The 27,226-nt window shown below is 33.9% G+C and overlaps 3 protein-coding genes and 1 pseudogene across 3 annotated transcripts in view; 3 read left to right on the top strand and 1 right to left on the bottom strand.

Annotated features, from left to right (window-relative positions):
• The window catches only part of Or8h10b (olfactory receptor family 8 subfamily H member 10B), a 35,808-nt gene that overhangs the window by 6,687 nt on the left and 1,895 nt on the right, over positions 1–27,226 (top strand). The gene's annotated exons all lie outside the window — the stretch shown is intronic.
• Or8h11 (olfactory receptor family 8 subfamily H member 11) lies at positions 5,253–6,194 on the top strand. The gene has a single exon (NM_001000672.1). The coding sequence runs from the start codon at positions 5,253–5,255 to the stop codon at positions 6,192–6,194; it is 942 nt and encodes a 313-aa protein (NP_001000672.1).
• Or5t17-ps1 (olfactory receptor family 5 subfamily T member 17, pseudogene 1) lies at positions 9,623–10,574 on the bottom strand (annotated as a pseudogene).
• On the top strand, positions 20,702–21,637 carry Or5t16 (olfactory receptor family 5 subfamily T member 16). Its single transcript, NM_001000673.1, has one exon. The coding sequence runs from the start codon at positions 20,702–20,704 to the stop codon at positions 21,635–21,637; it is 936 nt and encodes a 311-aa protein (NP_001000673.1).

The raw sequence follows: 27,226 nt of genomic DNA, 5'->3' as shown, positions 1-27,226 counted from the left end.
TTTAAATTTCTACAACATTTTTAAGTGGGTTAAAAATTTGTTTCTTCTATTGTTTTTCCTTTGTGAATGTTTAGGATGAGGAAATGAATGTGAAAGATTTATAGACTCTGTTTATGACACTACCTAATTATATTCACCTGGTTTGTTTTTACCATCTCTTTACATTTTAAATAAACATCTCATGAAGAGAACCAGTCTTCGTTCTTTTATGTTTTTTGTTGTTTTATTGGTTATTTGATTTATTTACATTTCAAATGTTATCTTTCTGGTTTCCCCTTGGCAAACATCCTATGACATCCTCCCTCCTCCTGCTTCTGTGAGAGTGTTCCCCCACCCACCCACCCACCCACCCACCCGCTTCTGCCTCACTGCCCTAGCATTCCCTTACACTGGGGCAACAAGACTTCACAGGACCAAAGACCTTCCCTCCCAATGATGGCATATAAGGCCATCCTCTGCTACATATGTAGCTGGAGCCAAGGGTCTCTCCATGTGTATTCTTTGGTTGGTGGTTTAGTCCCTGGAAGCTCTGGGGAGCCTGGTTGGTTGATATTGTTGTTCTTCCTATGGGGTTGCAGACCCTTTCAGCACCTCAATCCTCCCCTAACTCCTTCATTGTGGTTCGCATGCCCAGTTCAATGGTTGGCTGCAAGCATTCACATCTGTATTGGTCAGGCTCTGGCAAGAGACAGCTACACCAGGCTCCAGTCTGCAAGTTCTTCTTAGTATCAGCAATAATGTCTGGGTTTGGTGGCAGCAAATGGGATGGATCCCCAGGTGGGTCAGTCTCTGGATGGCCTTTCCTCCAGTCTCTGCTCCTCTTGTTGTCCTTGTATTTTCTTTAGACAGGAGCAATTCTAAAATTTTTGAGATGAGTGGGTGGCCCCTATCCCTCAACTGGGGGCAATGTCTAAACTTCATACTGTCTCTAAAGGTTCTCTCTCTTCTTTGTTGGGCATTTCCACTCATGTTATCCCCACTAGTTCTTGGGAGCCTCTTGCTTTCTTAGCACCTGGGACTTTCTGGTGGCTACTCCCTGTTCCACATCCCCCACTACACACCTCCCTTCAATTTCCTGACCCTCTGTACATGTCCCTAGTTTTAGAGGTCCTGAGTTCAATGCCCAGCCAACACAGCCATCTATAATGGTATGTGATGTCTTCTGGCATGCAGAGGTACATGCTGCAAAGATGCTATTTCAATCTTCATTCTAATGAAAGAAGATGCAGGCATTCATGTGTGAATTCTTGCCTTATTCCATAAATAATTTCAAATATTAATACTAATTTTTATCAATAAATTTTCACATCTGATTATCCTGCTTATGATTATTTGCTTCTTGTGATTGATATATAACCTGTATGTACCTAGCTGTGAAAATAACAGTGCTTTTATTCCTTTTCATGAGAGTGACAGGTTCCATTTGCCAAAAAATATATAAACATCTATACATGCTACTTTAAGATATTTTCCTTCTTTAACCACACACACACACACACACACACACACACACACACTCACACACAAACACAAACACACACGTGAGAGTGTCTGTTTCTATTCTTCCATCATTTCTTTTGCTTGGCTGCTCCAGATTTTATCTTCTTTCTCATACTAGATGATAAAGGACATAATCTTTATACTCTATGTTCCACCATTGGAATGTTAGATATCTTCCATGTGTTGGAAGGTGAGAAAAGGCACTAGATTCAAATGCATTGCATCACTCTTTAAAACACTGTCACTTTTCCAGTCAGTGTGCTAGGTGATGAGTAGCTTGGTAATATCTTTCCAGTTTTTTTGGAGTTTGCATTCTTTTTCACCATCTTTAAAGTATATTTTTATGTAAAATAAAAGTAATACTTTTAAAATTTTCTACAATTCAAGAAAATAATTCATGCATTGCAGAAGAAATGAATATCAACAAAATGAAAAGAAATTAAGTGAAGATTCTTCTGATCACATACATTATGATAAATCTATGTACTTTACATATCTATATAATAATGTGACATAATTGCAAAATGTTGAATGTAGCTTGAGAACAAATTGAAATGATAAAAATTTAAGGCTATTATAGTGATCCTAATTTAATTACTTTCTAATATATTAATAAATTTATATTTGACATTAGACTTAATCTATATTCATAAATATTCCATGCTACACAAAGTCTCATTACATTTTCTAATTTCTTTTTGTAATATTAAATATAAATTAAGGATATAATGTTGACTATAGTAAACAAAATTAGAAAAATATATGTGCTCAAGTAATTGTTAGGTACAAACAAAGGGAAGAAATTTGAGGAAAAATAAAATATTGTTAGCAAAATATCAGGAATAAGTTTTAATTTATTTTATTTACTTTTTGAAATCTGTTATACTTTACCCTTTTCTTTGATTAGCATATCTTCTTCTTTGAGATAAAATCCTTTTAAATACTGACACTAATGGAATTATTTTTAATCTTAATGAAATGAGCATTAAAATACCTAAATATGTTTCTGAACATTACTTTTTAGCCTAGGAAGTGACCTGATGCATTTTAATATAATAATAGGTCATTTCAAATCAAATAGTTATTTTTAATATGAAGCGTAATTAAAAAAAGACCCAGTGCCTGGTAAAGATTCTCAGAGAACATGTCATTGCTCATTTGCCCTTGAACATTTGACCTTGAATGAGTGCCAAGTGTACTCTCCTGGAATCAGTTCCCTAAAGACAGGATCATCAGTGGTTGTATGTGAAACATGTGCTTCATCAGGATAAGAGGCAATGTACTCTACTACACTGACGAACCTTAAATATTTGATATAGTTTGGGGACTGGATTTCTTATTAAAATTTTCATGTAACCTAGAAACAAACAAAATTTTGTGGTAGATTGTTTTCATTGAGAATTAAAATAAAATGAATGTACAAAAATCTAAAAATAACCACTCCAAGGAAAATAATGTTATAAAAATGTACAAGTTATCTAAAAGCTTTCATACTTTATACACTCATAAAATTTACTGTTAGAACAATAAAAAACTATATTTCTGGAAGAAGTATCGTCATACTCCTTGCCTCACAGTAAGTATGTTAAACATTATTTGGATTGTTTTATATCAATTTTTGTGTGTCTTAACATGAACAGTGTCAATATTTGCAGAAATAAAAACGAAACATTGCAGAAGTCAAGGTCTACATTCAATATAAGTATATTGAAGCACTTTTTAAATTAGGTTTAGTTTGGTCAAGTATTAAATTCTGTAATTCTAATTTACTACAATACAGTGACTAATGATTTAAATTATATTGAGATTTAAGAGGAACTAAATATTATGTTGTTTATATTTTTTAGTATTTTTGATTAATTATATAACCTGACTTGATTCATTGAAAATGCTGTAAATTCTGGAATTGAGAGTATGGGAAGAATCATAGTGCTTTAATTGTTCTTCTTTTAGATAAGTTTCCTTAACTTTACTTAGTTTCTTTTATTTTTCATTAAATACATAGGTCACTGAAATGCCTGTAGTATTATGTACTCATAAATATTAAAGGTGTTCAAGAAGCAAAGAACTGAACAAAAAGCTTTCTTAATCTAATATTTTGTGGCATCATATTTGCACTCAAAAATGCTTAATACAAACTCTTAGCTTTACCTCCATATAAATTCTTATTAAAAATTTAAATAAGATGATAAAGAGATAGCTCAGAGGGTAGGAGCACTGACTATTCTTTGAGAGGATAAGTGTTCAATTCAGAGCACACATCTGGCAGCTCACCAGTGACTATTACTAAAATGCCAAGAAATATGACTCCCACTTCTGTCTTAGCTTAAATACACTCTTCAAGTACATGATGCACAGACAGACATTCAGTAAAAATATTCATAAACATAAAGCAAAAACAAATATTTCAGTTAATTTACTACATTGACAAACAAATAGTATGGCCTATGTTAAATGTCTATAAACTGACATAGTCCTTTGTAATTGATTTTATTTTAAAACTTCACATTTCTCAGCTTTATAATGTGAAAATTAATTTAAGACTATTATAGTGATCCTAATTTAATTACTTTCTAAAAATGTTTGCATGATAATAATAATAATAATAAGAGGAAGAATAAGAATAAGAATATAATAGAACAGCATTTATAAGTTATAAATTCACTAGGTAGAAATTATTTTTTGTAATATTTTCAATTTAATCCTAACTTTAAATCTACTTTTAATTCAAAGCAAGCAGAACAAGGATGATGAAGTGAAATGCCATATTTTATGATACTATGCCTTAAATGAATATTAAATATTCATTCTGAAACATTATAAAATAAAATTAGTGTTGATTACAAGAAATGCAAATCTTGTTTTTACTGTCCTCACATTGTAATGTGTATGACTATAAAACTAATGTTCTATTGTCTCATCTCAACACACATTGTAAAAATTTTGTGTACACCAAAGTTCTGATGTTTTTTAGGAATTTTAAGTAGCTGTGCACTCTTTGCCTTCCTTCATTTCCTTGGCAGGGATCATTTTAAGCAAACCAGTATTGAAAGACTGCAAGGTTAAATCTTTGCCAATAGGAAAAAGATCAGAAACCCCTTGCCTTAGTGCACTTTCTGCTTTGAGGTGGTTTGTTCCTCCAAGCACAGTCTCTTGAATAGGAGAATAATCCTGGCATGATCAGAAAATTCATTTGGAGTAAAGTTGCTTTCTTTGTGACCCTGAATGATTTTTTTTAGCATTTGAAAATACTAACTCATATATGCAACAATACCAGATAAATTATCTTTTATTTTCTATAAATTGTGCATTCCTTGGGAATAAAAGTCTAACTACATGCTCCTTTGAGAAAACTATACAGGAAACACTAAAGAGGAAGCATTTATTTGAACTCAGTTCTGAAAAGTGATTATTGGACATTTTTAGATTCTTCTTTTAAAATGGATGCATACCAGTATTACTGAGAGCCAAATATTTGATAATAATTGAGGTGTTATTAAAGAGAATCATTCAGAATACTCCCATTGCAATTAAAACCATGAATTATGCCACCTTTTACTGTGTTCTAGTCAAATATGACTTTTTTACCTCTATCTACCCTCAATATTTATTGATCCTTATACTGAAAAGAAATATTAATACTAAGCCAACCAAACCAACAAACATACCAGCATGTACCTTCAAAGATTAGTCTTTTTATTAAAGTTAAAAAGTTGAGTATTTGATTTTTTTCTGCTTTAGGGTTATTCACTATGAACCGTTTGAATATCACAAAAGAGTATGACTTTATCCTTATGGGGCTGACAGATTCCAAAGAGATACAGCTGGTCCTCTCTGTGCTGTTTCTGCTGATATACCTGGTCACTCTGATGGGAAACACAGGCATGATGCTGATCATCTGTCTAGATGCTCGGCTTCACACTCCAATGTATTTCTTCCTAACCCATCTGTCATTCCTTGACCTCTGTTACTCAACTGTCATCACACCTAAAACCTTCGAGAACCTCTTCACCTCCATCAAGAATATTTCCTTCATTGGTTGCTTTATCCAGCTGTACTTTTTTGTTCTGTTTGGTGGTGCTGAATGTTTTCTTCTCTCCTCTATGGCCTATGACCGCTATGTAGCTATATGCAGTCCTCTGCACTACCCAGTTGTTATGTCCAGAAGACGATGCCATGCCCTCCTCACTGGTTCCTACCTGATGGGAGCTCTAGATTCTTCTATCAATATGCTTTGTCTAAGCAGGGTGAATTTCTGTGGCTCTCATGTCATCAATCACTTTTTCTGTGACACACCAGCAATCTTAGCCCTGTCCTGCAGTGACACATATGTCATTGAACTCATAATAATCATTGTCTCTGGTTCAACTCTAATGGTGTCCCTTCTCACCATATCAGTGTCTTATGCATCCATTCTCTCTAGCATCTTGAAAATTGGTTCTACTTCTGGAAAGCGAAAAGCCTTTTCCACTTGTGCCTCCCATCTTCTGGCAGTAACCATATTTTATAGTACTATGATCTTCACTTACTTGAAACCAAAGAGATCGTACTCCTTGGGAAAGGATCAAGTGGCTTCTGTTTTCTATACTATTGTGATCCCCATGCTGAACCCACTCATTTATAGTCTCAGAAACAAAGAAGTAAAAAATGCTGTCAATAGGGTTGTAAAGAAAAGGGAGAACTCCAGGCAGTAAAGATAGGAGTGGTACTCGTCACTTGGACTTTTTCTATTTTTCTAGTTAGATCTTTCCTTGATCTATCTCTAAAACATATTGTATGTTTTATTTAAATCTGTGTGGAGCTGTTCTTTGCATATTATAACTTGATCTTAAGTCTTAAAATACTATTGTATACATGATGTAATTTTAGAGAATTATAAAGTGCATGAGATTGTATAATGAGAATAAGGACCTTTAGTTTTAATATCAAGAAGGAATAGCAAATGTTTAAGTGGTCTTGTTTCTGAAACATGAAATATGAGTTTGTGAGTCTAGATTTAGTACGTTTTAGGTTTAGGTTATTAAGGTACTAATGTTTAAGGCTATTTCCTTGGCGATTAAAGGCTCAGCAACTAGTAACACACACTACGAAAGTAAAGGATTCAAGGTCAGTTTCCAGCACCAGCATCAGGTAGCACACAACCTAATTTCTTATAACTCCAGTTCCAGAGGATCCAAGGCCCTCTTAGAGGCTCGTGATCTCACATGCATTTAGTTACACACACACACACACACACACACACACACACACACACACACACACAAACACACACACGCGCACAGGCACACACAGACACGCACACAGACAAACACACACACAGACACACACACATACACAAAAACACATACATATGCACACAGACACATACACGCACACACGTATGCAGACACACACACACACACAAACAGGAACTCAGACATGTAAATTAAGTTTTAAAGAGACTATTTCTTTACTTGTACAAGATACAGAAAAGCTTTAAGTTCATCTGATTAGGTAATATGTGTTGGGATGTAAGATGATAATAAGGAAACAGCATTGTCATTGGAGAGTTTATAATCCTACAATATTTTCAATGTGTTTTGCATTTTTTAAGGAAAAATTTCTGGTGTCTTACAATCTTATGATAATAGAAAGTGCATAAAGAACCAAAAATAAAAGTAAAATGCATTTTCAGCTTACATTTTGCAAAGTATAATAAAATGTAAGAAATTATATATTTTAATATTAGAACCAAAGTGGGATATATTAAACATCATTAAGGAGAAGGTGTTTTTAATTTTTGGCATTCCGTGCATGTTTTACTATATCATCTATAGTATTATGTCTATATATGACTTTTAGAAAAAAATTGTTTTATTTGCTCTAAGCTGTTTTACAGCTTTCTTTTTATTTATTGATTGATTGATTATATTTAATCTATTGTTATAGTCCAGTAATTAACCCCCTCTGTGTTGTTTTCTTGATTTAATTCTGATCAAATCTTTCATTAAAAAATAAATTCATTATCATAAACATTGTTACTGATTCTGTTGCCGGTTTTGTATTCTATTTATCTTTATCAGAAAAACAGGTTTTCTGATGGAGGCATGAGAATTTTTCTACAGAGTTAAAACTTTATTTTGTTAAGTATATTGCCATTATCCAGTATAAACACAGTAAAGTGATCCCTTTTGGAAAAAGCTTCATTTCATAAAATGAAATAAAAATACATATCATTCTTAATACTTCTTTATGTAAACTAATTTTGGAATAAAAATAAATATAGAAGTAAAGATGCCTCAGGTCCACTAGGGAGGGAGAAGAAAGCAACCGCAAGGGGGGGGCAGGGGAGGACAAAGAGATAGGGTGGGGAGAGAGGGCAATATGATCTGGTATTAGGTGGCTGTGGGGGGTAGGATTGAAGCCCTGAGCACCAGCACAAAGAATGGAAGCAGGCTACCTCAGGAGGAAGGAGACTGGGATGACCCTCCAGAACATACCAGAGACCTGGGAAGTGAGAAACTCTCAGGACTCAGTGGGTGGGGCTGGATGAAAGGCTCTGCAGTGTGAAGAGGGAACTTACTGAATCCACCTCGAGTGAAAAGACAGGGCATCAACTGCTGAATGGGGTTGCTATCCTACAGCCAAAGCTCTGACCCATAATTCTTCCTGTCTGAAAGAACTTCAGGGATAGAAATGGAGAAGAACCTGAGGAAAAGAAGGTTCAGAGACAGGCTCAAAGTGGGATACATCTCAAGAGGAAGCCCTAAGACCTGACACCATTACTGAGCTTATGGGTCATTCACAAAAAGGACCAATCATTACAGCTCTCTAAAAGTCCCAACAAGCAGATGAAAGAGTCAGATAGGTGCACGCTACCAATGGACAGAAGCTGCTGACCCCTCTGGTTGAATTAAGGAAAATCTGGAGGAAGCTAAGTAGGAGGGCCACCCTGTAGGAAGACCAGTAATCTCAATTAACATGGACCCCTGAGATCTCCTAGACATTGGATCACCATCCAAGCAGCATACACCAGCTAAGATGAGGCCTCCAACACATACACAGCAGGGGACTCCTGGGTCTCGGTTCAATCAGAGAAGATGCATCTAACCCTCAAGAGACTGGGGGCCCCAGGAAGTTTAGAAGTCTAGTGGGGTGGGTGAGGCGGTAACATCCTTGTGGAGATAAGGGCAGGTTCCTGGTTGGAGGTAATGGGATGTGGAACTCTTAGGGCGGGATACATGAACCGGGAGGGGAATGAAATCTGGATTGTAATATATATATATACATTTTTTTCTAATATAAAAGAAAGAAAAATATGTGTACTTGAATTAAAGTCAATATTTTCTTGATATTATAGAGCTTTTATTGGTATGAATGTTTTATGAAATTATAACAAATGCAAGATCATACCTTACACCTGTAGTGGAATATAGGTTTCGGAAGTGATCAAGAACTTTGAGCATAAAACAAATTACTATTTCATTAAATCAGGCGAATCGTATAGACACAGAAACCAATTTAAGATGATACTTTTAATCTAAACTTCCATTTTGTATGACTAATGTATGGAAATGCACCTATAACATTACCAAATAGTCTCAGCACTAGTTTTGAAGTTTTCATTCCATCTATGTAATTTCATAGTTGAAAGGAAAGATTATAATAGAACAATTCTATGATTTAAAATCAATAGTACCAAATAATGTACAAAGGAAGAGTGATATATGTATATATATATATATGTGTGTGTGTGTGTGTGTGTGTGTGTGTGTGTGTGTGTGTAATATGATGGTTCAGCAACATTTTAAGTTTATATTGTTTTCAAAACCTAATCCTTATGAAAAATAGCAAGCTAAATATTCCTAACATAAATTATTTCTGACACCAAACAAAACAGAATAATTGGAAGAAAAACAATAGGATCATATATATATATATATATATCAAAAATTAACTGATATATATCATTTAAACATAATGCAGACATATAAATCATATGTTCACATTCCTACACACTACATTCAACATTAATTGGTATTTTGGGAAATGTTAGCTATATACTGTTCACGATATTCATATATGATGTACAGATAAGTTACCATGAGTTTAAGGTTTACTCTAATCAGTTTTAAAAAGTGTTTCATTCATGAACCAACTTTTTCTTGAGTAACTTTCTCATTGCTTCTTTTACATCTTTGTTTCTCAAGCTGTAGATGATGGGATTTAGCATGGGAATTACAATGGTATAAAATGTTGACACCACCATGTCATGTTCAAGTGTGTAGTTGGAACTTGGTCTCACATACATGAAAAGGATTGTCCCATGAAAAATGGACACTCCTGTTAGGTGAGCTCCACATGTAGAAAATACTTTCTTCCTCCCTTCAGCCAATTTAATCTTCAGAATAGCCAACAAGATAAATCCGTAAGAGACCAGAACAATGAGGATAGTGATTAGTTCAATGGAGCCTGCACAGTAGAAGAGCAGAAGTTGATTTAAGTGGGTGTCAGAACAAGAAAGTGCAAGCAATGGAGGAATATCGCAAAAGACGTCTAATTTCATTAGATCCACAGAAAGGCAGGTTAAAAGTAGCCACTGTGTGTATTGTAGCATGTAAAATTCCACCAGTATAGGAAGCAATAATGAGTGGTACATACACTTTTGGTGACATCTTTACTGCATACAGAAGTGGGCTGTAGATTGCCAAGTAGCGGTCATAAGCCATTGCTGCTAAAAGAAAGCATTCTGTTGTTCCAAATGTAACAAAGAGAAGCATCTGTGTTGCACATCCAACAAGTGAAATGGATTTGTTTTTTGAAAGAAAATTGACCAACATTTTGGCAGTCAGTACTGTAGAAAAGCAGGCATCCAATAATGACAAAACAGTCAGAAAATAATACATGGGGTTATGGAGTCGTAAATCCTCAATGACCAATACAACCAATCCCAGATTTCCAATCAAAGTTACAACATATATTGCAAGAAATAATATAAATAAAAATATGTTCATGTCAACATCATCTGTGAATCCCAGTAGTATAAAGACAGTGATTTCACTCACATTATTCACCTGGCTAATTTCTGCATTCATATCTGATGGAGTCATTGTATTGCTTGTTTTACTTACATAATATGAAGACAACAGCCTGTCATCTTAAAGTCAACTCAACTATACCCTCATCATATTTTGAAACATCATTGTTATTGGTGAGACTGTCAGTAAAGTGAATCTGAGCAGAGGCATTATTCTGTTTAAATAAATTGAAGAAAGATTATTTTTCAGTTGAATATATTTCAAAGGTTAAAAATAGCCAGTGCAGCTATGTTAACTCCCATTCTCCCCAGAGTTCAAACATAACTGTTCTCAGTTAACTAGAAGTGAGATAGTTTATGTTCACAGTTCCACAAGAAATTTGTGACATGCTTTGTCACAAAAGCATATTCATACAGTTTTCAGACACTTATCCCTTCCCACAATCATGTAAGTCTCAGGGATGGTTGAGATAAGTTGAATATTCTTTGGATTCTGTAAAAGAAAAAGGTTTTTCTTAGCTGTGACTTATTTTTGTTCTGCTTATTACTTTTTTATTTTAAATGCAATCATCATCAATTGTTAATTTATGGATTCTTGATATTTCACTCTCTTACATTTTTCTGGCTTTCAAGTTAATACTAGTGTGAGATTTATTGGATAATATGCTAATTATTAATAAGAAGTCATTAAAAGAATTTGGGTGAAAATTAATTCACAGCCACATCACGAGAATTATATGGCTCTAATGGCATATCTCATAATACTGTGAATAATCTGTTATTCAATGAATACCAAAAGATTTGCTTGCACATAGTGATTTTTTTCTATAAAAAGTAAAACAAAATATATGGCACAATCTTTTTACCACCAAAATGTTCAATAATTATTCTATGCAAGAGTACATTTGTGAAACGAAGATAGTAGATGTTGTTTTTCTGACAAGTTTTCCAAATCAAGACTAATAATACATGTCAGTATTGTGATCAATCAATATTCACAAAGCCCAGATGCACTTTCTCATGCAACTAACTATACTGGCATAAAGAAGATATTCTGAAGAGATGTTTCTGTTTTTCAATCTATTATCAGTCTACTGAAAAGATGGATCTCAGTGAAAAGTGAATGTCGCTAGTGCTGGGAGAAGGAAAAGTTACTAACCAGAGGGAAAACCTTTACCACAATTCTAACAAGTCTTTGGTCCATGGAGCCCTGGCAATGATGGATCCACACTCTATGGGGACATCATAGATGTGAGTGTTCTTCTGGTTCACTGTTTAACTTACATCAGGACTCTGAAGGTAGACAAAAGGGTGTTACAGAGGTTACAGGCTCTCTTTGCTCTTCTTCCCAATATAGTCACATTCAGAGCACTTTTTTTTTTACTCTTTACTATTAGGGCTATTCAGAATTGGTAGCTGATTCTCTTTTTTTTCCCAGAGCTGAGGACCGAACCCAGGGCCTTGCACTTGCTAGGCAAGCGCTCTACCACTGAGCTAAATCCCCAACCCTTGGTAGCTGAATTTTACTTCTTCGCTTACTGTAATAACAAAATTGGTAACACTAGTTCTGAAAAGGAAAATCAAGTGTTCAGCATTGAGAGACTGTTGTTCTTCTAGCAGCACTTGTACTAACCTACATTTATCAGAAGGAAATATCTGGTGTGTCATGAGTTAAATTCATTTCCATTCAATACTGGACAACGTTTATTTTGTCATATGGAAGCTTCAAATGGAAAAGAAAACAGTTAATATAGCCATTGAAAATTATGCTTTGTTTCTAAAGAATGTTCTTTCTTTTAGTGGAAGATTTTTCTAATACACAGAATCAAAAGATTTGTAAGTATGGAATTAAAAATGAGCAAATAAAACATTGTTTCTCCATAAACTTTGAGAATTCTTAACTTTAAAATGTAAGCTAATTTTCATTGTCATGGTAAATGAACACGATTCATGTGTTGTACGCAAGGATATAGAGCAATGAGAAATTGATTTTTAAATATATATATTATTTTGTTTATAAAGTTTATTTGTATATTTATTTTTATCTTTACTGTATGTATCTCTGTGAGCATGAACCAGATGTGGACAGATAACCAGAGTAGCCAACATTGTATCTCTTGAAGCTAGAGTTATAAGTGGTTGTGAGATAACTGTATTGGGGCTATTGATTGGAGTTGAACCCTCTCAGTAAGTAATCGAAACATGGAGTCATCTCAACATATACTGAAGGACTGGTTCAAGATAGTATTTATATGGTTCATCTAAATACGCACGTGTATGATTCTTATTAAAAATTATACTTGTTCACACTTTATCTTTAAAAATTGTAAAATATATGATATTTTTGGAAAACCTAGAATATAATATGAATTAGGTAAATTATAAACACAAGAAAATAAAAACTATGCATCTAATTTTTAAGTATCCTTCAGTCGATCAGTGTCTAACTGGGTGGAAATCTTTATCAAATATTCTCGGACATGTTGATTGATATTCAGAGCAATATTTTCTAATATAGCAACAGTCTTTAATTTTCTTACCTCTCAGAGAACTAATTATTTTGGAAAGTGTCTCACTGTAGCAACTATGTAATTCCCTGTGAGACACAGGAGGGAGCCAGGCCTTATATTAATTGGGAAATTCAGACACTTTCTCCAAGGGTTCTCGAATACAAACAAAACAGTTTCCAGCAAATATTTTAGGAAGTTTGAACTAATTCTGTGTGCACATGAGCCTGTGAGTATGCATGCATATGTGCGTGTTTGACATATTTGACATGGGAGTGAACAATGAAGATTTTGAAGTTTTTTTTTTTCACAAAATGTAATAAATTGCAAAACACAAAACACCGGACATATGCAAATATAGTATTCTTAGGCAGAGACCATGAGGGGAAAAGTCATGACAACTATTATATAATTAGCTGTTGGTAAAGAAAAGACATGTAAAGTACATTTTCTTATGTATACTTTAAATATAGAAAAAACGTGCTAAAGAAATGATTCAATATTATTTAATTAATGAGAAAAGTTTTACAAGTCTAGTCTAAAAACCTAATGTGGTCATAGAGTTGACAGCAAAGTTAAGATTCATGCCCAGTTTTTCTGTAAACACACTTAGCCATATCAATAAATGGAAATACTATTTCTCTAGAAACAACATAAAATAAAATTTCTAATTTTCAAATTATTTCATACACTAGTCTTTGATTTCATTAATTTCCATGTAAGACAATAAATCCACACTATATAAAGCCTCAATAATGCCTAAATGATAAGTAACTATGGACTAGTTTGTAGTTTTTCTAATATATATAATATATATAAATATATAAATAATATATATAATAAATATATAAATTATATATAAATTTTGAATAATTTCCTCTTATTGTGCTATGCTTTCTCAAGTGTATTAAAGGAAATTCTTAACTTAGGTATGTGTGATCAATATATGTGGGACATTCTACCTTTTTTTGTGGCGACATTCCTCAACACAGCCTTCTATTGGTATTTCACTAATAGTACACAGACTTTTTCATTTTAAACAAAAGTTTCAGTCTTCTAAATATTTCATGTGCATTGGGAAGTTTTTTTCTTACCTTTAGAAAATAAATTTTAGTCAATGGAGGAAAGGTATAAATGTTACCTATTCCCTCCCTCCTTATACTAGGCCCTGAGCACCCGAGAAGTCCTCAGAGACTCCTCAAGGTAGAACACACTGAAACTCATTAGGGAAAGAACAGTACCAGTGTGCCATTGTTTCCCCCACAGTAAGCAAGTGAATAATTTTCAAAAATGCAGTTTCATTGAAAATTAAACAAATGGTTATAAAAATAAAAATTAGACATTGCTACCAATTAACCCTCAATAAAAAAGCATACGCCAGTGCCTAAAAACAAATATAATGATTAAAAGCATAATTCTAGTTCTAATTCTGTGTCATAGATTTAATAAATCCAAAAATCCAGCTTCCTCTATTAAAATATAATATTTATTACAAAGAATCCTGTACGCATATACAAATAAAGATGTTATAAAAACATAGCTTATGAGAGAATGTAAAATCTTTCAGTAAAGATTACTAAGTGTATAAATTTAAAAGCATTATACTTTTAATTCATATGAGAGAAATGTAAACCAAGGGAAATGTTTCTAGAAGTACAAATGCAGCATCTATTTATGAGGATGTTTGTTTTTCCCACCCTCTTCGCATAGTGTTATGTAAATCAGCCATCCTGATGGTATCTCTTGGCCAGATGATTGTCAGGCCTATTCAAATTAAGTCTTAGAGGGAACAATAACAGATAGTGTTCTAATTTTTGAACTAGTTCACAATGTCATGTCTCAATTTATGGCGAAAGGTAGTTTCTAATCTCTGATCCAGAGGAAATAACATTTTCTTAGAATATCTCAATTTAGCACTCATGACCATTCTGAATGGCATGAAAAAGTACTGTTACTAAATAAATTTTATAAGAATCATGTAAAAAGAAGACATAAACAGGGTAAAATTACTATTATCAAAAGTCATATTAATTAAAGGCTGATTTTCCAAAACACAGAATTAGCATTTGAAACCCACCAGTAGCAAAATAAACTTCATAAATAAAATATGAATGGAGCCAACTATCCATTGACTGCCCCAAGTTGGAATCCATCCCATGGGCAGGCACCAAACCCTGACCTTATCACTGATTCCTTGTGCTTTCAGGAGCCTAGCATAGCTGTTCTCTGAGAGGATCTACCAGTAGCTAACTGAGACAGATGTAGATACTTACAGCCAACAGTCGGACTGAAGTTGGAGACCCCTATGGAAGTATTAGAGGAAAAATCGAAGGAGCAGAAGGGTGCTGTAAACCCAAAGGAATAACAACAGTATCAACTATTCCAGACCCCTCAGAGTTCCCAGAGATTAAGCCACCAACCAAAGAGAATGAATGGGGTGGTCCATGGCCACTGGAACATATATAACAGAGGACTACATTGTCTAGTGAAAGTATGCTTCAAATTCTGTAGAAAATTGATGCCTAAGGAAGGGGGATGGTGTGGGAAGTGAAATGAGACTGAACAAGTATGTGGATAAGGGAGCACCCTTTCAGAGGCAAGGGGGTTTGGGAGAACAGAACTCTGGGAGGGAGGACTGAAAAGGGGAGCAAATTTGGAATAAAAGTAAATAAAATAATTTAATAAAAATAAAGATCAGGAGGAAAATGCCGACCTTAGAGAAATAAAAAAGAAACCCCAAAAAACCAAAAATATATATAAATAAACTTTCATTATGTCTGAGAAAATGACTTAGAGCATTGTATTCTTACAGCCTGATCTTCTGGAGGGATCTTCTCAATTGAGGTTTTCTACTGTCAGATGATTATAGAATGTCCCAAGTTTACATAAAATCGATTACAAAAAAAAAAAACAAAACAAAACAAAATAAACTATAAAATAAAACTAGCCAAATACAGTTTACATCCATGTAAATCATGGACTCAGTTACTATAGTACCTTTATTTCCATTGACTAAAAGCTGTAATGGGGACCTGGCTTAGTGGCTAAACACTTGCTGAGTACACATGATCCACTTCTGTGGGAGGACATACATGTGTGTGAGGAAGCATATAGGTGTGTCTGCAAGTATGACTAATACTTCAGATAAGTAGACAAAAAGTAGCATAATGCTTGACATATCACACTTAACAAAGCTTTCAGGATTGTTATCTTGGTTTTGTCTACTCAATATTTCTAGCATTTTAATTTGTTATTTTTGTTTTATAAGACAGGCTTTTTTTTGGTAGTCGCAGCTGTCATATAACTTTCTCTAACACCAAGGCTGGCCTTAAGCTCAACAGAGATCTGCCTGCCTCTCTTATAAAGATTATGCCATTACAGTCTGGGAACTAGAATTTTTATTTCCCTTTTACGTGGATGGAAAAATCCTCTGACATTCTCAAATTTTAGTTTTTGTTCATTTTTAAAATAGGAATTTTAATTCAGCAGAATGTAAAGGCTCCAAATGACTCTAATCATCTCAGCTAGATTTTGCAAGAAATGTTGTGATTATATGTTAATATAGATCATCGTAATCACTGACCTAGTGCAATGTAAAAAGCCTAGACAATGACCATGCAGCAGGAAACAAATTATGACTCATTATCAAAGCTCTGTTGTAAGATTTAATCTTTTATTTTAAGATTTCTTACTTCATACTAAAAATATTTATTTTCCTAATTCATCATTTTTGACAATTATTTTCTTTTTATGACCTATAACTTGTCTGCATGTGTTATATTGTTTGCCAGCCACTTATTTTTTTCCATTGATAAATTATCACATTGATTACTGAAGTAGAATAAAATTAGAACTTCCCATGAGAATTTCCTGTGGGTTTCATGGCAAAGTCAGCAAATATAAACAATCTCAGAGAACCATGTTTGTCTGGTAATTAAACCTGTATTTGATCTTCCACAGGTAGGAAACATTTCTAAGCCCAGACTTAGAACATTTTAGAAAACCTAAAATTCAATATAAAATAGGCTATTGTGTACTTAGCAATTTTATTATTAAATATTGAGGATCAATGTGGTATAGAACCTATTGAAACAATGACTATAATGTATTTACTCCAATCTTGTTTATGCAGAATTCTGTCTTTGTCAATGTGAGCACCAACCAGGAAACACACAAGGAAAATTTTAAATGTATCATTTATGCTTATAGTGGTAAATAGGATATGTGCTTTATTTTTAAGATGAAGCAGGATGCCATGTTGAAGCATAATTAGCGAGGAACTTCCCACAAAAGAGAAAACAGATTTACCAGAAGATATTTTGAGAGACATGTAACATGTAAAAACTAGTATGTTTTTCCAGTTAGATACACAGTTTTGAAGTCACTCCTATCACTGCTGATTCATGCTGGTTTTGTTTGTTTGTTTGTTTGCTTGCTTGCTTTTCACCACAGTGGGTGATATTGAAAGTGTTCCATATAGAATAGCAGTTGTGGTCTTAGTTCAGACAATGAATAATTGTCAAAAGATCATGTAAGACAGAGAGACATGAGGTTGATCTTCAGGCCCTGCGCTATGTTCAAAATCAATACAGAAACCCATTCCTGTCCAAAGTGCTTAGAAGTTCCTCTACTGTCTCCTCCCCTCTGCAAACTCTATGAGTCAATATCAAACATAAAATTCTGACGTTCTAGATGGATCTGCTCAAACTGTAGCAACAATAACCAAAATAATAGAAATGAAAATTTATGGAGACTTATTTCTTAATTCAAATTAAGTTTATGTGGAATGTCATATTTATTCAACAAGTTTATTTTACATTATTTTGTTTGTGGATTATTGTTGTTTTCTATTAATTTCCGTGACATTTTTTCTGTAGACAAACATGTGCATTAGTTATACATACTTTCTTTCCTCCCTTGGGGTAAACTAGTGATATGAAATGTAAAAAAAAAGAATTGATCTGAAATCATAACAGTGATCACTAGAGTTCTTGGAGGAAATATTAGGTTTGTGACAGGAGTTTCAATTTCATTTAAGTGCACTGTATATCTATACAGAGGAATAACCCAGGAACCACTGTTAGAAAATACTCATGTGAAATGAAAGTCTTAATATCATAGGACTCATCTAAATCTTTCATATCTGACAAGATGAGAACCACTATTATATGTATATATGGTAATAACACAACTATTACCATATGATGCAATTTTAAAAACTACTATTTTTTACATTATGGGGGAATAAAGCCTGGAAAAAAAGTATTAGAGATCTCTTCATGGATAAGGCTGTTTCCCATGGCACATGCCAAACTGGGTTCAATTCCTAGGATGCAAGTGATGTACCCACTGACTTCTCTCTGCATGTACAAATACACACATAAGATAAATAAATGTAATTAGTATAAATATTCCCAAATTATTCCAGACACAACTCAGTTATGTTATGAAAGGATACATTCTGAATCTACCACAATACAAATATTTCCATTTGGGTAAAGATAAAAGGAGAGGTTGGCTAGAATAACTACTAAATTGCAGAGCACTTGTTTAGGGTGTACAAAGCTATGCACTATGAAAAGAGTAAAAAAAAAAATAAAAAATAGAACCACACATAGTCAAAATGTCCTGGTCATAAACATTTTAAATATTCTGATATAATACAATTTTTGACCCAATATTTTAAAATAAAAATTACAAAAAAAGTTTAACTAGATATTAATCCTACAGCACAAACTTACATTTTAAAATAAATTATATTGTGTATATATATATATATATATATATATATCTGAATATTTAACTCTTCTCCCTGGTTATATTCAGTCTTAATATATTGAAGAAAACTCTTCGGGATGAAATCCTAATAGCACACAGCTTTTTAAAAAAATTCTATGATGCTCAAGAAGTTTCAGATTCAAAATCAATTTTCATATCTGGAACTTGAAAAGTCATGTCTTATTTGTGAGTCATGATTTATTTGTAGTCGTTTTTCTACGTGTAAATCATAATCACTTTAAAATTTGGGTACACTTCAACTTATTCAAACATAACTTGTTTCTTTTATTTTGTTTATGCAAAGTATAATACATAAAAGTATAGCTGATTTTCCCTATTTGCATTGTTTCACATTTAATTTATACTTGCTATAGAAATTCATGATTTATGAAATTGAAACATTTGAGCCCTTTTCTTCTTATCAATTTTATTTTCAACATTAGGTATCCTTTTCTCCAAGTAACTACTTACATGAGATTTGTCACTTATTACATAGGTATATATCCATTAAATGTTTCTACTGTAGTTGCTCCAATGTGGTAAAGGGAAAGAGTGAGTAATGGAAGCAAAACTGGGAGGGAAAGGAAAGAAAAGTAGCAATATAAGGAAGAATAGACAAAGGAATTAGAGGAGGAGAATGAGAGAGAAAGTGAGGGAAGAACAGAAGAAGAGAATAGAGATCAGTAATTTGTTTTTATCATAATTTCTTTTATATTTCTAAAAATACAAACAATATTTTTCAGTTCTTTCAGGCAACCTGTAATTCTATTCCAGAGCTTGTTAATATGTGACTTCATTGTTTTTTTCACTAAATAAGATCAAAAGCCTCTTCTGCCATAGATGATGTCTGTACTTTGAGATGGACCTTCGGAAAGTCTAACTTTTTGATTATCACTGATAACAGATAATGTGCCAAGGATTTAAGAGGTTTGATATATTGTCATGTAATCATCATGTTTCATTTTCTTCTTCAATTATTTATCAGTTTTTTAATTTATCTATATAAACTACACGTATTTTGTTGTATTTTTAGGGGAATGCATCATGAATGGGGCTAGTCGTGAATATGGAGATGAGAGGAAAACAAAATGTTTGATTCTTTTCTTGCAGCATGTGAATTGTCAGAAATTAAACCCAAGTTTTCAGTTTGGCAGTAAGGACTTTATTCTGTGAGCTATCTCATCAGCTACCATGTTTATCAACCTAAAAGAGATAAAATTACTTTAAAATATTGTGTACAATATTGTAAAGTACTACTTTTCTCTCTGCATGTTATATAACTAAAATAGCTACATTCTACAACAATGCTCTTAACATGTTTTTCTCAGTGTTTATACTTATGTTTTGAAATCAATTTCACAATCTGTAGGAGAGAAGATTATAAAAAACCATTTTTCCAAATAGCTGAAAGACCAAGATAACTACTCTTAGATCCTGTGCACTGTTACTAATAGAAAGTTTGATTGTCTGGAATGTTAGAGAAACTTTTATCGTTTCAATTTATTTCCTTGTTTACTTTGACAGTCTCATGTGCTTCAAACTGTTCTCATATTTGTGAGGATGGCTTTCAGGTTCCTACAGTCTTCTACCTCCCCAGCTTATACTACTACTTTTGGTTCTGAGCTTGGATTTTAATTCAATTTAAAAATGAAAATAAGTAATTGAATGCAGGGATGAACTGACTGTTACAGCTGATGGCTTTAAGCAGAACATGCATTCACCAGCACATGAACACATACCTTCCACTGAATTCTGTATTTGCACTTGGGCATTTATACCATTGTATGATAAATGAAAGGATGCACGTCCTACTTTGACTCCAAGAATTTGTGCTATTTTCTTAATACTATGAATGGTTACCTTGTGAATGACTTTGAAATAATCTGTCTGAGAGTATAGCATGGAGAATGTCACTTATGTGTCTCTCTTCATTCTGAGGGGCCTCACAGGCAACACTGAACTTCAGATCATTCTTTTTTTCCTATTTCTAATGATTTATCTTTTTACACTCATGGGAAACATAGGACTTATTGCAGTAGTCATTGGGAATCCTCAGCTCCACAACCCAATGTACTATTTTCTAGGTGTTTTATCATTCATAGACACTTGCTTTTCTACCATTATCACTCCCAAAATGTTAATAGATTTTATGTCAAAGAAGAAAGTCATTTCATTCCTTGGATGTACAGCACAGATGTTCCTTGCTGTTAGCTGTGGAACAACAGAGTGTTTTCTCTTGGCTGCAATGGCTTATGACCGCTATGTAGCTATTTACAACCCACTTCTATATGCAGTGAGCATGTCACCCAGAGTCTATGTGTCACTCATCATTGCCTCCAATGTTGGTGGAATTCTTCATGCATCTATCCATACAGCAGCCACTGCTAGTCTCTCCTTTTGTAACTCCAATGAAATTAAGCATTTTTTCTGTGATATTCCTCCTCTATTGGCTATTTCTTGCTCTGACACTAAAATGAATGAACTTCTGCTCTTCGTCTTTGTGAGCTCCATTGAGGTACTCACTATCTTGGTCATCATCATCTCTTACAGTTTCATCTTGTTTGCCATTTTGAAGATGCATTCTGCTGAGGGGAGACAAAAAGTGTTCTCTACATGTGGTTCTCACCTCACTGGAGTGTCCATATATTATGGAACAATCCTCTTCATGTATATGAGACCAAGTTCTAGCTATGCCTTGGAACATGACATGGTAGTGTCCACATTTTATGCCATTGTGATTCCCATGTTGAATCCTATCATCTATAGTCTTAGGAACAAAGAGGTAAAGGAGGCAATGAAAAGACTTTTAGGAAAAGTGTTTATGAATGTAAAATAAAACTTACTTTAACCACTCAACAAAACAAAGATTCAGTTTCAGTGTCTTCTTTTATTATTATTAATTTTTACACTTCAGATATTATTCCCCACCCAGTCCACCTTCCAACTGTTCCATATCCCATACTTCCCCTACCATCTCAATGAGGATGTCCCCACTCCACCCATCCCACACACCCCACACACCCCAACAGCCCTAACACCCCAGCAGAGCTCTAAATTCCCTGGGGCCCCCAGTCTCTTGAGGGTTAGGTGCATCTTCTCTGACTGAACCCAGACCTGGCAGTCTTCTGCTGTATGGGACTTGAGGTCCTCATATCAGCTGGTATATGCTGCCTGGTTGGTGATCCAGTGTTTGAGAAATCTCAGGGCTCCAGGTTAATTGAGACTGCTGGTCCTCCTACAAGGTTGTCCTCCAACTTCTCTTCTTCCAGCTTTTCCCTAATTCTATCACAGGGGTCTGCAACTTCTATTCACTGGTTGGGTGCAAATAACTGCATCTGATTCTTTCAGTTGTTTGTTGAGTCTTTTTGAAGGCAGTCATAATAGGTCCCTCTTTTTGAGTGCTCCATAGCCTCAGTAATAGTGTCAGGTCTTAGAACCTCTGCTTGAACTGGATCCCCCCTTTGGGCCTATCGCTGGATGTTCTTCTTTGCAGGTTCTTCTCCATTTCTGTCCCTACAGTTTGTTCAGACAGGAACAATTATGTGTCAGAGTTTTGACTGTGGGATAGCAACCTCATCCCTCACTTGATGCCCTGTCTTTCTGCTTGTGGTAGGCTCTACAAGTTCCCTCTACCCATTCTAAGGCATTTTGTCTAGGTTCTCTCTCTTTGAGTCCTTAGAGTCTCTCACATCCAAGGTAAAGCAAAACTTTTACTTTAACCCCTTTGTAAAACAAAGATTTAGTTTCCGTGTTTTCTTATCACTAATTATGATTGAAATTCCTTATTGAAGTTCAATTGAATTGTTTTTTATTCTGTTAAGATTTTAAAGACATAACATTCTGAATACACTAATATCAATAGAGCAGGCACAAAGGTCAACAAATAATAAATGAGACCTCATGAATCTAAAAAGGTTCTATAAGGCAAAGAGCAACATGGATTGGGAGAAGCGGTATCCTACAGAGTGATAAAAGATTTTTACTAACTCCACATTCAATAAAGTACTAATGTCCAAAATATTTGTAGATTTCAAGAAAGTAGATATAAAAACCAAACCCAACTTAAAAATGGTGTACATATATAAACAGAGAATTCTAAATAGAGGAAACTTAAATGGCTGAAAAATACTTAAAGAAATACTCAGTATCCTTCTTTAGTCATCAGAGAAATACAAGTCCAAACCACTTTAAGATTCTATTTTACACTTTCCACAATGAGGATGATAAGTAATACAGCCATACATTATGTAGAGAGAGAGAGAGAGTCTAAATTGGAGGTCTCAACTCGGATCCCTATCCTTGAGGCTGGGGAACTCCACCAAACGGGAATAAGAAAGATTTTAGGGATCAAAGGGGATAAAGACCTCTAGTGGAACATGCCCACTGATTCTAGTAAGCAAGATTCACATAGGCTCAAAGAGGTTAAAGAAGAAAGGATCAGTTCCCATGGGTCTGTACCAGGTCCTCTGCATATATATTATTATTGTTAGTTTAGTGTCTTGTGAGACTTCTAACAATAGAAGCTAGTGTGTCTCTAGGTTTTTGGCCTGCTTGTAGGACACTTTCCCTCTTATTGGTTTGCCTTGTCCAGATTATGTACAAGTGCTTTTGCCTAGTTTTATTAGGTCTTGTTTTGTTGTGTTTACTTATTGTTTCTTGGAGACTTCCTCTTTTCTCAATGTAAACAGAGGGGGAAAGGGATCTGGGAGAGGGTGGGAGGGAAGGAGAGCTCAGAGGATTGGTAGAAAAAAGAAACTGTGGTTATGATATCTTGTATGAGAGAAGAATCTATTTTCAATAAATATGAGTGTTGATCATAATTATCACTCAACCTATTTCATTTTATAAGTGAAAAAATCATCCACTAATTTTATCTTATTCAGTTCATGTACTCATGTACATCCATGCACACATATTCATTCATGCAGAACTAATATTATTTGCATTGATTTAATCTGCTACAAACTACAAACATGACTTAATCTGGTACAAAATATATGAAACTAAGGGCTTTGGTGATGTCCTCACAAGACAGGCATTGGTACATAAAATTCTAATGGTAAAATATTCAGTATTATGAAAATTTTCAAGTGAGACCAAAACCTTTGCTTGTACACAAATGTACATAATATGACTGAGAAAATGGATATTCATGTTAATTGTATTAATCAGTTGAAGTATTTTGCCCAGTTTTAGGAGGTTAGATATGAAAAATTATATGATGGGAGTTGATTTCTTCTGAGGATTTTCTCCTTGATTTGCAAAGCCATATTATTCTCACTATATCCATATATTCCCATTTTATCACATTGCTTTTTAGAAGTCATATGATTCTGAATACCCTCAAATTCATAGGAAAAACAGAATGATTACACAAATATGAATGTATATGTATAATTTATACACATTTAAGTGCACACTGAGAACAACACATTTACTGAAACTTTAAAGATGTATATAATACTGTTTATCCATAAAATCTAAATTTTATAACACATGTACTTGTCATATATACTATATCATCATATTTTTTCTGCCATACTAATCAAATATAATCAAACTCTAATAAAATACATAAGAAACTAGTCTTACTGTATTTTTTCTTAATCAATGTTGCTCCATTTCCTGCTTCATTCTATCTATGAATTTCAAGTGGCTTAAGTACAGATCAAGATTCTGACACCTCAGATTAGGTGCTCAAACTACTGAGTTTTGTTATCACTGTGTTCATTTTGGAAAATGTATATTTTCATGGTTTACTGCATCATACATTGCATTTACATGAGTAACATTGTTGAACTAGACTCTGGCACAGGCCTTTAATTATCATCACTTAGGAGGCTGAGACAAAAGAATGAATTAGTCTGAAGCCAATTTGGTCTACATGGTTAGACATGTTTTATGAAAATAAATATGGTAACATTCTTTAATTATGTACAAAAGTGTGATATTTACAAATCTGTGTACTTAATTTCATAACACACATACATTCAGAGAGAGAGAGAGAGAAATAAAGAATGGAAGGGTGAAGACAGAGACAGAGAGAGACAGAAACACAGAGAGAGGAAAAGAGTTCTATCATAAGAAGCAGCTCAAGAAGAATGACCTAAGTGTGGATGCTTCAGTCCTTCTTAGAAGGGAAACAAAAATATTAAAAGGAGAAAAAACGGAGACAAAGTTTGGAGCAGAGACTGAAGAAAACGTCATCCAGAGACTTCCCCACTTAGGACTCTGCCTATATACACATAGCCACTAACCCAGAAAATATTGCTGATGACAAGAAGTGCATGCTGACAGGATCCGGATACAGCTGTCTCCTGAGAGGCTCTGCTGGAGCATGACAAATACAAAGGCTAATGAATGCTGCCCACCATTGAACAGAGAACAGGATTCCCATTGGAGGAGTTAGAGAAAGAATTGAAGGAGCTGAAGTGGTGTAAAATCCCCAAAGAACAACCCAGCCAACCACTTAGAGCTCTGACGGACTAAATCTACACCTAAAGAATACACATAGACAGACCCATGGTTCCAGCTGCACATGACGCACAGGGTGTCCTTGGGTATCAATGGGTGGAAAAGCCCTTGGTCATGCCAAGGCTTGACGTCCAAGTATACTGGAATGTCAGGGAAGGAAAGCAGGAAGGGGTGGGTAGGGTAATACTTTCATAGAAGCTGGAGGAGTGGGGATAGAATAGGAGGTTTATAGGTAGGAAACAGGGAAAAAGGATAACATTTGAAATATAAATAAAAATTATCCAATAACAATCATAATAATAAAAAGAAGCTGACTGGAAGCTACAGTACCTTCCCACTGAGATTCCTTCCATCTTTAGAAGATTCTACAAAGAGTTGGATTGTATTCAGTACACAACCTTAAGTTCTATTTTATTTTGATATATGACATGCCACCATCCCTTTGGGTCCAAGCGAAAGAATGAGTTATTTCTACCTATTCAGAGATACTGATTTCATTATAAATCAAAAAAAGAAAACTCACAAGAATCTTTCACTTTGATGATACCTGTAACAATTTCTTTCCGAGAAAAAAAGTTAAACATTTTAAAATCATATTTATGCTTCCATTCTTGTTAAAGAACAAATTTGACTTTATTATGAATATGTGAAATTGACTCTATTTCACCTAGCTGTAGTATTTTTTTAAATATTCTGAACAGACTCCATCTTTATACCTTCGTAGTATGTTTTTAAATAAAAAAGCTAGCATTCACAGAAAAATGAAGCAAATTTTGTAGGTGTCATATTTTGCTAAAAAGAGATAAAATCTAACAGGAAAACAGAACCTCAGTTATCCTCGTGGTACTACAAAAGGCTTAACATGTTGAGAATTTTCAGTGCACTCAGTGAAGACTGATACATACCCAGTGCAAATTACATGAAACTAAGTTCATACTAACATGTTCTCACAGGACATGCCATTGTAAATAAAATTCTAGTGGTAAAATATTTGGTATACAACATAATAATTGTGAAAATATGCAAGAGATATCAAACTCTGCTCTTGTACACAAAACAATATGACTGAGAAAATTCATGTTTATGTTTAAAATAACCTTTTAAGTGGAAATTTCTTATACTGACTAATTACAAGTTTATTAGAGTCTACTGCTTTATTGTATGCATTTTACTCAGAAAAGACTCACACTTTTCAATGTAAAATATCTCTCATGAAAAAATTTGCCATTTCATCCTTAATACTGTCACTGATAAAAGTATTATATATATATATGACTAATTGAATATATATGAATAATTTGTTTTCTTTTCCATAGCACAAAGAAATCATCTGATATGGATGTTGTGATACTTATAACTATCTTCCATAAATAATAACTTTTTGCAGTTTTAACTGTTTATTTAATGTAGATATTAAGTGTAGTCATAAAAATAACACCATGAACATATTCATTGTTTTCATCAGGCTTCTTGGGAAAACCCAAAAGCTTTATTGAATTAGTCATTGAACTTTGGTTTTTGAAAGCATGCCAGATAATCTATTTGGAAAATTGGTCCCTGAGGAAGTCCACGTATTGGTAATACCCATTTGTCCTTAGACGGTAGCAGAGATAAAAGTTCTGTAACTCCTCATCTTATGTCCATAGTAACTCTTTGACATGCTTTCGGATCATATCTGCTCAAGAAATTTTTCATTTTGTCAATACTCAAGAATAATTTCAAGGGTGACAAAAGTCGGAATTTAAAAAATGAATGGACAAATATACAAAGGTATTGATCAATACAATGTATTGCAGTACAGAAATATTTGTGTCTTTAATCATCTTTCACATTTTAGTAATAAGGAAATTAGGAATTATCATAATTTTGGATACATGATATTGAAAAATGCATGTACTTTTATTTGTATGTTTTTCCATTTACAAGCTCTGACTCACAGTAAGTATTTTTA

Source organism: Rattus norvegicus, chromosome 3, assembly GCF_036323735.1.
Source record: "Rattus norvegicus strain BN/NHsdMcwi chromosome 3, GRCr8, whole genome shotgun sequence".
Lineage (NCBI taxonomy): Eukaryota > Metazoa > Chordata > Mammalia > Rodentia > Muridae > Rattus > Rattus norvegicus.
This window is presented reverse-complemented; position numbering and strand designations above follow the sequence as displayed.